The sequence below is a fragment of the Bombyx mandarina genome, chromosome 01, assembly GCF_030267445.1.
Source record: "Bombyx mandarina strain Sakado chromosome 01, ASM3026744v2".
In the NCBI taxonomy this organism is placed as follows: domain Eukaryota; kingdom Metazoa; phylum Arthropoda; class Insecta; order Lepidoptera; family Bombycidae; genus Bombyx; species Bombyx mandarina.
This window is the reverse complement of record NC_143208.1, coordinates 20,239,775-20,250,231: the sequence shown is the minus strand read 5'-3', so window position 1 is coordinate 20,250,231 and position 10,457 is coordinate 20,239,775. Positions and strand designations below refer to the sequence as shown.

The window sequence follows — 10,457 nt, the reverse complement described above, 5'->3', positions numbered from 1 at the left end:
TTGTTAAGTTTTATACACATTTGGTTGGTTTTGGTCTTGCAAAAAAGGCCAAGACCAAGGCTCGATACTGCAAGACCAAGATCATTCTACTCATCACTAGTCGACGGGACAAGTCTGATTGTCAAGAAGAGCTCGCAATAATTGAAAGCCTCAGAAACATCACTGAGCAAACCCATTTCTAAGTTTCCGTATACTATGTAAGCGGAAGCAAAACATCATTTTTTATTTTTTTCATTGCTTAGAAGGGTAGACGAACTCACAGACCACCTGGTGTTAAGTGGTTACTGGAGCCCATAGACACCTACAACGTAAATGCCGCCACCCACCTTGAGATATGAGTTCTAAGGTCTCAGTATAGTTACAGCGGCAGCCCCGCCCTTCAAACCGAAACGCATTACTGCTGCACCGCAGAAATAGCCGGGATGGTGGTACATACCCGTGCGGACTCACAGGAGGAGCTACCTCCAGAAATTACGCAAATTATAATTTTGCGGGTTTTGATTTTTATTACACGATTTTATTCCTTTACTTCACCGTAGAAGTCAATCGTGAACATTTGATAGGTACGTATTATATTTCATTAGAATAATTGGTACCCGCCTGCGGGATTCTAACAGCGGTGTATCGCTGGATACGGATGTACCGGATGTCTTATCCTTTAGGCCACGATGATTTCAACACATCTCTGATAGTGTACTGTACTTTAACTGAGTGGCATTCAGATTAATATGCTGAGCTCTTTACTCCGGTAACGAGTGCTGGTCCGGCATACATCAATTGTTTCTGTCAGTTGGCTCCACACTCTCTCCGTAGAGAGTTGTTACGTGTTACGCAAGTCAGCGATCACTACGCAAGGTGTCGAAGAGGTCCGATGACGACAACGCTAGCGACACCGTAAGTCCACTGCTCGTCGACTTTGGATCCCAGGCAAAGGTGGGACCTGCTCTTCATGAGACCAGACTTATGAAATCTTGTATAAAGAAGCCTATAAGCGGGTCTGAAGTATAAGGTGATATAAGACTGTATAAGGTGAAGCCACCCAGTTTTTAGGGGATTTCTTGGGCCAAATATTGAAAATCGCGCTTGAGACATTAATTACGTAGAACCCAATATCTCTCGTTCGCTCATCCGAGCTACAATTTATAACATCGCTTATACCTACTTACTCGCCAGGAACGAAGAGCGAACGAGGAGGAAACAAGAACGAAAGCATGAGGAGCGCAAAGTTCTGCTTTAAAAAATTGAGCATTTTAAAAATCTACATGCCGAGTCCTGAGTCCAGAGTTTTGGTATATGCTCTATTGTGCTTTTTATAGTCCGTCTACGGTCACTGTCGTAGCTTAAAGATGAACGTGTGATAGCGCTCAGGAAACGCTGTATAGGGAAGTTAATTCAAAAGTGGGACGACGCGACGGTAACACGCAAATAACATAATATCTGGAAACTCACGCTGGCAGCGTCGAGGGGTCGTGATAGTGCGCGAGACTGCGCTCCGGCTCTAAAGGAACGTTTGTAGAATATTACTGTTACGATTGTTCTATGTATAATAAAAATCAAAATGTGTTTTTTATATTTATTGTCGAAAGAAAATGCAATTCAGTTCAACGTGTGCTAAAAATTACATTAACTAATTTGGTAATCGACCGACGCCGGCAGCACGGGCCCTTCAAGACAACATCAAGCGACCGCCGCCGCCGCCGCCGCCGCCGCCGCCGCAGTCCCACGTCAGGCTCGATGATCTACTCGTCGGGACGTCACAATCGATCGCAACTCAATTCACAACAAATCAAACCACAACACTACAGTTAAATGTTCGCTCAATCGGTCGCTGAACTCAAAACAAGCAATTGTATTATTCTTGTGTTGTAACTATATAGTGAAAAAATAGTTGCTCAAAGAATGAGCTCTAACAGTGCTATAAATTGAATACGTTTAGCAAGGCACGTCACGTCACGCACTACACTCGTAGCTACTCGTACAACAGATTGCTGCACTACTGCTAGCTGCTAGTCAAGTTATCGGCGCGTGCGGCGTGCGGTGTGCGGTGTGCGGTGTGCGGCGTGCGGCGTGCGGCGTGCGGCGTGCGGCGTGCGGCGTGCGGCGTGCGGCGTGCGGCGTGCGGCGTGCGGCATGCGGCGTGCGGCGTGCGGCGTGCGGCGTGCGGCATGCGGTGTGCGGCTCATTCGGACACGGTACGAAGGAAAGTGAAGTAGGAAAATGATGTTTTCAGGATCTGGAAAAAGAAATGGTTATAAAAATTAAATAACAAAATTTTTAATTTGAAATGTTTTTGAAACTAATATTCAAAATGAAAGAGAATTTAATCCTGGTGGCTCCGTTCAGACTCTTAGGCCAAAAATATATATATATATATATATATATATATATATATATATATATATATATAGCATCTTTGTCATCGCTCCTTGAAATGTGTGCATTTTCAAGTAGATCGGAGGTTTTCAGGTTGGTGATAAGCGACTTAAGATATATCGGAGAAAGGGCAGAAACGTTCTCTGAGTATTATACGAGCGCACTGCGATTACCAGTGTAGATATACTGGTGGTAGGAGGTATTGCGAGCCCGCACCACAGGTCACCACCCAGCGCCAGGCCGTCGTTCGCTCCGGTTCGGGCGCATCGCGCACTCGTCGTACAACGCAATCGAGACTCCGGCTCTGTGTCCGAAGGTATTCAAGCAAGTTGTGACGCCTGTGGGTCCACAGGAATGTTCCACGCTGCTTGCGACATAATTAAATAAAAATCGTTTGTTAAACATATTACAGAGGAGCAGGACTGACCGCGGCCATCGACTGCACGCCTACTTTGGCGAGGCCGAGTGCGTTAACGTGGAGCGGCTCCTGCACGTTCATCAAGAATATAGCCACCGTCTTCCTGTTGCTCGTGTCCATGTACTCCCACGGCACCTCGTACACGGCGTCCTTCAGCCGCCCCGTCTGCGAACATACGGTCTCCTAGCAACACTGCACCGCCGCGCGGCCGCGGCCCGGGGGTGCCATGTCGCCGCACTCACCACGGTCCCGACGGACTCGACGATCACGGAGAGCTGGATGAGCTGCTGATACAGTACCACGGTCAGTACTCCGTAGCGAACCAAGGCCGCCGTATTCTGTCAATGCAATACTCATTCTATTACATATCGTGAACTTTATTGTACCTTCGTTCTAGTTAAAGGCAACCGATAAATAATTCGAATATACAGAAGAATACGAACCAACTGTGAACATTCGAGAAGCAGCAAACACCCGCTCACTTGGTGGAACAAGTAATATACGAACAGCATTGGACCGAATGCCTCCGATATGTCCCCCGTGAACCTGAAATTGACCACCAATCGTCAATCGTCGCCAAGCTTCGTCAGCAGATAAGACTGCTTTCATGTTTCTAGATACTCGACATTGACAATAAATTAAAGTGTCGTAGTGCTGAAAGGTCTCTTACTCCACGAGTTTCCGATGATAGTCGATGCACTGCCGCAGTCGATCGGTGACTTGCCACATTTCTGCAGGCGAGTACAGCTTAGCTTCCTCTAAGACAAATTCTGACCTATTGCCATTACATCTGTGCTTATCTACAAACTTCTTTGAAGCGGTTATCGCCTCAGGCAGTGGGAACGTAAGCAAGTTGTGGATCAAAATTCTAAAATGACCGGATACCGTGGATATCATCAGAGAAAGAATCAGGTCAAAGGAACAGAAGAAGCTGCAGCAAATATACGAAGCGAACCTGTAACAGCGTATTATTAATTAATAGATACCATTCAAATCATGCTTTTTGATTTCTTGAAAAAGTAGGAATATCACAGATTCCTTGGGAAGGTTAGATTCTCCGCTCGTCCGTGTAAATATACTTATGTATAAAACTGGTGGTAGGCCCTATTATACCACCCTGTATATTTCTGCTGTGAAGTAGTAATGCGTTTCGGTTTGAAGGGTGCGGCAGCCGTTGTGACTATACTGAGACCTTAGAACTCATATCTCAAGGTGGGTGACGGTATTTACGTTGTAGATGTCTATGGGCTCCAGTAACCACTTAACACCAGGTGGACTGTGAGCCCGTCCAAAAAAGCAAAAAAAAAGAGAAGCGACCATCGTCGAGGTCTAGACACACCTCGGCAACGGTTGCTTTCTCTGTCTATTGATTGACAACGCTTACCAGTTAAACACACAAATGAAAATGTATCCGTTTGGGGTGTTCAAGATGTCAAAGGTTTCGTAATAAATGGAGAGGTCGTAGGTGATGTTCGCGGGCCGGTCGCTCGCGTAGTTCCCTTGTCTGTAGTTGTTGTACATCGGGATCACGTTGAACAAGGTCAGCCCCGCGATCATCTGGACCTTCAGGAAGACCGTGTAGAAGTGGGAGATCTTGTGCACCCTCCGGTGAGTCTGGAAGCTCATCGGTTGTTAGTTGTTTCGTATTTCAACTACATATTTCGCATCGTTTTCGCCCTTTTTTTTCTACAACGTAAATGCGCCACCCATCCTGAGATATAAGTTCTAAGGTCTCAAGTATAGTTGCGGCTGCCCCACCCTTCAAGCCAAAACGCATTACTGCTTCACGGCAGAAATAGGCAGGGTGGTGGTAACTACCCGCGCAGACTCTCAAGAGGTCCTACCACCAGTAATAAGTGATGAATTCAGTGATGTTGTCTTTTATAACGAAGAAGTATTTTAATATAATCTACTATTTGTAGTAATGGACTAGTATTGGATATTTTGGTTATATTGGATAGTATTGGATAGCAAATAAACATAATTGTAAACTTGAACTATACGTTAAAAATTTAGTTATAACTTAAAATAATAGTGATCTTCGACGACAGAGCGACGACAGAGAGAGGCGACGAAAGCGCAGCGTAACAAGGAACTAGTCCAGGAGCTTTGTAATACTGTGTAACAAGGAACTAGTCCAGGAGCTTTGTAATACTGTGTAACAAGGAACTAGTCCAGGAGCTGTGTAATACTGTGTAACAAGGAACTAGTCCAGGAGCTTTGTAATAAAGTGTAACAAGGAACTAGTCCAGGAGCTGTGTAATACTGTGTAACAAGGAACTAGTCCAGGAGCTGTGTAATACTGTGTAACAAGGAACTAGTCCAGGAGCTTTGTAATAAAGTGTAACAAGGAACTAGTCCAGGAGCTGTGTAATACTGTGTAACAAGGAACTAGTCCAGGAGCTGTGTAATACTGTGTAACAAGGAACTAGTCCAGGAGCTGTGTAATACTGTGTAACAAGGAACTAGTCCAGGAGCTGTGTAATACTGTGTAACAAGGAACTAGTCCAGGAGCTGTGTAATACTGTGTAACAAGGAACTAGTCCAGGAGCTGTGTAATACTGTGTAACAAGGAACTAGTCCAGGAGCTGTGTAATACTGTGTAACAAGGAACTAGTCCAGGAGCTGTGTAATACTGTGTAACAAGGAACTAGTCCAGGAGCTGTGTAATACTGTGTAACAAGGAACTAGTCCAGGAGCTGTGTAATACTGTGTAACAAGGAACTAGTCCAGGAGCTGTGTAATACTGTGTAACAAGGAACTAGTCCAGGATGTCTATGGGCTCCAGTAATCACTTAACACCGGGTGGGCTGTGAGCTCGTCCACCCATCTAAGCAATAAAAAAAAAGAGCTGTGTAATACTGTGTAACAAACTCGTGTCAGTACCTTCATCGCGTATTCCGAGTTGTCTTTAAAGTATAATAAATGCATCTCAGTTATAAACTTTTTCACCACTTTGTGATAATTAGGATTCCAAGTAAGGGAGAATCCGCGAGACTGAAACAGCAGAGTTGATTTTAATACACTTTAATAAAAATGCAATGATTCTATTATATAATGCGTTGAAGGCCTGGCTCAGTTCGCTGATCAGAACTCGCAGTACTACTGTCGCTACATACTCGTAGCATACTAATACTAATGCGCGACATAATATGTACGAGCAGCCGTGTCTGGGACGGTTGGAGCGGGCGGTGAACACCGGCCAGTACGCCCGATGCTTTCGGCGGGAGTAATCATGGCTTCTGGAATATTCACCGTGTACATGACGAGTTAGTGACGACTTAGTGCTATGTATTACAAGTACTTGCCTATATACAATAATACTTAACTAATGAATGGAGCTATGATATGGTTTCATCATTAAACTGTAAACTGATGAGCACGTGTTGCCTTCGTACTAGTCATCTACTAGTCCCGTGTTTCATGTAGGTACGTTCTCTTAGGGATCCTACACAATATATAAACATGAGATGCCCGGTGTGGCCGTGTCAAGCGATGCGAGTTTTGTGGTGCTTACATTCGGCAAGGAGGTCCGGTCTTCGAAACATCGAGGCCCAGACCTGGGACCTGGGTGGTTCCTTGCTCCAATGCAGAGGGCGGGGATAACCGATACTAATAAAATTGAGACTTCGATCTCATGTTTAAATGTGGCCATGTATATATGGGCCGTGATATAAATGGGTTCCGGTAACTGACTACTTCACACCGTGTGACGCATACAGTTCTCTTCATGAAGCCTTCGGTACGAAACAACTAGAGGAGCGAAGTGCCTGCGCGACTCCAAACGGACTGTAAAATATTTTGGTGGTTGGGGTGCGGTTTCACTGAGCTGGACGAGGCAGCACTGCTCCTAGAGGATACACTAAATTATCTTATGAACTAGCTTTTAAAACATTACAGCATTATTTGAACACAGTTTTTTTTTTAAACGCTTTTAACATGTACCCTTACTGGCGCCCATAGAACCGATGATGTGGCGTGTGCCATGTTAACTATGGCTTCGAATAATATTTGGTGTGTATTTGTATGTACTTTTATTACAGTTAATTAAACATAGAATATCATTCAAATTACAATATCAAGACAGCAAGGTTTCAACTTAAAAAAGCAACGTAAAATAATCCACTGAGAGGGTCAAAAAAGGGTCAGTCTCGAGCGGGCCGAGCCGCCGAGCCGCCGCGGCGCCGTCGGAGTCGCACGACTCGGGGTGGGCCGTATGACCGATAATCGTACTCGTTTCTACGCTACATAAAAAAACAAAAATAATCACCAGCGTCACAAAAGTCATGAATATGGTGAGATAGACATGACCGAGCTCGAAGAAGCCCAGGGCATCTGCGTTGTTCCTGAGGTACACAATGGTGAGGTACAGACAGGCGATCTTGATGAACATGAGCAGGAACATGGGCGCGCACTCGTACTTGGAGCCGGTCTCCTCGCCCAGGTAGTGTCCGGGCCAGGCGCCCAGCAACCTCAGCGAGGTCCGCAGCACCCGCAGGTGTCGGTACTCGCGCGGGTCCTTGATACCGCTGTAACAGTGCTTTGTACATTATTCATTCCTCATTCTTTGTTATTCTTTGTATTTAGACGAACTTTCGCTCCATGTACAAGTGGTGAGCGGTTACCATCGCTAATGGCGTCAGCAATGCCAGAGTCTCAGCTCAGCGGCTGCCTACCGCTGAGTATTCCCCGCAAACCTGGTTTAAAGAAAGACATGTGACAAAGCTCGGAAAGCACAGTGGTGGGAAGTTCATTCAACAGTCGGATGGTACGTGGCAAAAAATATCTCTGGAAACGCACTGTGGATGAACGCAATAGCTGTAGGTAGTAAGGATGAACTCTGCTCCGGTAGTCGGCGGTGTGATGGTAAAAGCAAGATGATAGGATCATCTCAAACAATTTCTTAGAGCACTCTCTATGGAATATACAGTAGACCCAGAGTTTCGAAACGATACCTAAGAATGGACTTTTGGACAATCCGAACGACCTTCTTCTCTGCGAAGTCTAATGAAAGTACCAAGTTTTGAAGAACCCCGGTCCAGAGGTGGGAGTAGTACACCCCAGTAAGTTAGGTAAAGCCGCTTTGCTCTGTTGACGGCTCCCAGCCTTTTTGTCGCTAGCTTGGCTTTACCCTCCAAATGACTCCACTATTAGGCATTGTTTGAAACGATCCCAAGAATCTGAATATTCAAATAATGATATTGTACTTTAGAACTGACATGACAGCATCGTCGACGAATATCATATTGCCCGTCTTTACGTAGAGTGTCGGAGCACAAACGAAGCGAATACTCGCCGCGGCTTCTCAGCTCGGACGTCGGAGCTCCACGTGCGGTGATAATGTCTGGCTTGGATTCAACTTAATTATATACCACAAACCCGCCGTATACTTTTAAAGGCGGTTCACACAAGTAGCATCACATTGTACTGGTTGGGTTATCGAGAATAAATAAGATACAATAAATAAATATATATCCGCGCAGTACTACTATTTACTTTTTTATTTATTTTCCCACAGGAGAAAATCGCCAGATCCCCAACCGCGCGGCAGGTGAAGTATGTGGGAGTTGAACCTTACTAAAAAGTCCTGCCGTTCACAGCCAGCGCCCTACCCTAGATGGGCCGGAGTCCAGTCGGGGTTATTGAGAAGTACTACTATTTACTTAACTGACATTAGGTAAAATTAACTTAAAGCTACCATTGTAGCTTTGCTTTACCTCGTCGCCTGGGTTAGTTATGTAATTAGTGGCGGCTGCGATAAGAGGGTATCATCTCGCACCGATTAAAGTAGCGTTCTAACCCTTCTTGAAGACATATACCTACAAATCGCTACTAAATCTTCGCTACTAAGTCTTCGTGATGATCGATAGATATACGATTTCATGGTTCTTGTAGTACACATAACTGTACGTCATACGCATACGCAGTCCTGAGGGTCTGTCTCGTTCCTCCATAAGGAACTATAACAGTTCTATAGATGTAAACAACATGGCCGACAGTTTTTTTTTCCGCAGTAGAAAATCACCGGATCCCCAGCCGCACAGCGGGTGGAATATGTGGAAGTTAAACCTCATTAAAAACTCCTGCCGCTCACAGCCGGCGTCCAGCCGCAGACTGGGCCAGAGCTCCGTCGGGTTATTGAGACGGCGGGACAGGGTCGACGCAGAGCATATTACATCCATCCCGCCGTCCCCCAGACAATAGATCGGCGACCACCCGCGGCACGATCACCGGTTCCCTCGTATGATGGGCCGGGAGCCCGCTTGGATAGCCCCGCGACTACGAGCGAGCGTGTAAAGCACGCCATTCCACGCCTGAGTCCCTCCCCGCGGAAAGCGGGTGGAGCCCGAATCTCTTAGGGGGTCGGCCAGATTTCGCATGAACCTCGGTCCCGACCCCCTGCTTGGCGGCGGTGGATTTCTAAGCCAAGGAGAGCTTTGTCTCACTCGCCCCGCCACCTCCTACCACGAGATGGCACACTCGCAAAAGTCAAACATAGCCTTCCAGGAAATATGTGGTAGCTTAATGTAATGTAACTGTATTGAAATTGGGACAACGTTTTGCCAACTTACATTGCAAGGACGACTTGATCTGGAGCAAGCAGGTAGCATGGGAAGCTCTCTTCTTCGACGTCGCAAAAGCGTTTGACAAAGTCTGGTACCACGGTTTGATTTTCAAGCTTTTCAACATAGGCGTGCCAGACAGTCTCGTGCTCATCATACGGGACTTCTTGTCGAACTGCTCTTTTCGATATCGAGCTGAAGGAACTCGCTCCTCCCCGCGACCTCTTACGGCTGGAGTCCCGCAAGGCTCTGTCCTCTCACCCCTCCTATTTAGTTTATTCGTAACCGATATTCCCCGGTCACCGCCGACCCAGTTAGCTTTATTCGCCGACGACACGACTGTTTACTCTTCGAGTAGAAGCAAGTCCCTAATCGCGAGGAAACTTTAGAGCGCAGCCGTCGTCCTCGGACAGTGGTTCCGAAAATGGCGCACACACATCAACCCAGCCAATAGTACTGCAGTGCTATTTCAAAGGGCAAATTCCACACGGATTTCCTTCTGGATTAGGAGGAGGAATCTCACACCCCCGACTATCCTCTTTAGTCAACCCAAACCCTGGGTCAGAAAGGTTAAGTGCCTGGGAGTCACCCTGGATGCTTCCATGATATTCCGCCTGCATATAAAATCAGTCCGCGACCGTGCTGCGTTTATTCTCGGTAGACTCTACCCCATGATCTGTAAGCAGAGTAAAATATTCCTTCGGAACAAAGTGACGCTTTACAAAACTTGCAAAAGGCCCGTCATGACTTACGGCGAGTGTGCTGTTCGCTGTCGCGGCCCGCACACACATAGACAGTCTCCAATCTCTACAATCCCGCTTTTGCAGGTTAGCCGTCGGAGCTCCGTGGTTCGTGATGAACGTTGACCTACACGACGACAATCCGGAAATACAGGAAGTCAGCGTCGGAATGGTACTTCAATAAGTTATGCGTCATGATAATCGCCTTATTGTTGCCGCCGCTGACTATTCCCCAAATCAGGAGCCAGTCACCGTCGACACCCTAGACACATCCTTACGGATCCATCAGATCCAATAGCCTTTGCCTTAGACGTCTTCAACTCTAACACTAGAAGCAGGCCTAGGGACCCCGGTAACCATACT

The 10,457-nt window shown here is 46.3% G+C and overlaps 1 protein-coding gene across 4 annotated transcripts; it reads right to left on the bottom strand.

Annotated features, from left to right (window-relative positions):
* Positions 1 to 1,559: 1,559 nt before the first annotated feature.
* On the bottom strand, positions 1,560 to 8,170 carry Or-3 (olfactory receptor 3). 4 transcript variants are annotated; one of them, XM_089732240.1, is made up of 11 exons: positions 8,011 to 8,170; positions 7,062 to 7,320; positions 5,678 to 5,788; positions 4,176 to 4,405; positions 3,462 to 3,746; positions 3,235 to 3,337; positions 3,034 to 3,129; positions 2,801 to 2,956; positions 2,172 to 2,233; positions 2,116 to 2,129; positions 1,560 to 2,052 (listed from the first exon to the last, which is right to left on the bottom strand). In XM_089732240.1, the coding sequence occupies exons 1-9, from the start codon at positions 8,034 to 8,036 to the stop codon at positions 2,180 to 2,182; spliced, it is 1,320 nt and encodes a 439-aa protein (XP_089588366.1). In that variant the 5' UTR covers positions 8,037 to 8,170; the 3' UTR covers positions 1,560 to 2,052; positions 2,116 to 2,129; positions 2,172 to 2,179. The 4 variants fall into 4 exon arrangements, with proteins under 4 accessions (XP_089588366.1, XP_089588367.1, XP_089588371.1 ...); XM_089732241.1 differs by lacking the exon at positions 2,116 to 2,129 and having other exon boundaries at positions 1,560 to 2,073; XM_089732245.1 differs by lacking the exon at positions 2,116 to 2,129 and having other exon boundaries at positions 1,560 to 2,060; positions 2,180 to 2,233.
* Positions 8,171 to 10,457: the final 2,287 nt, after the last annotated feature.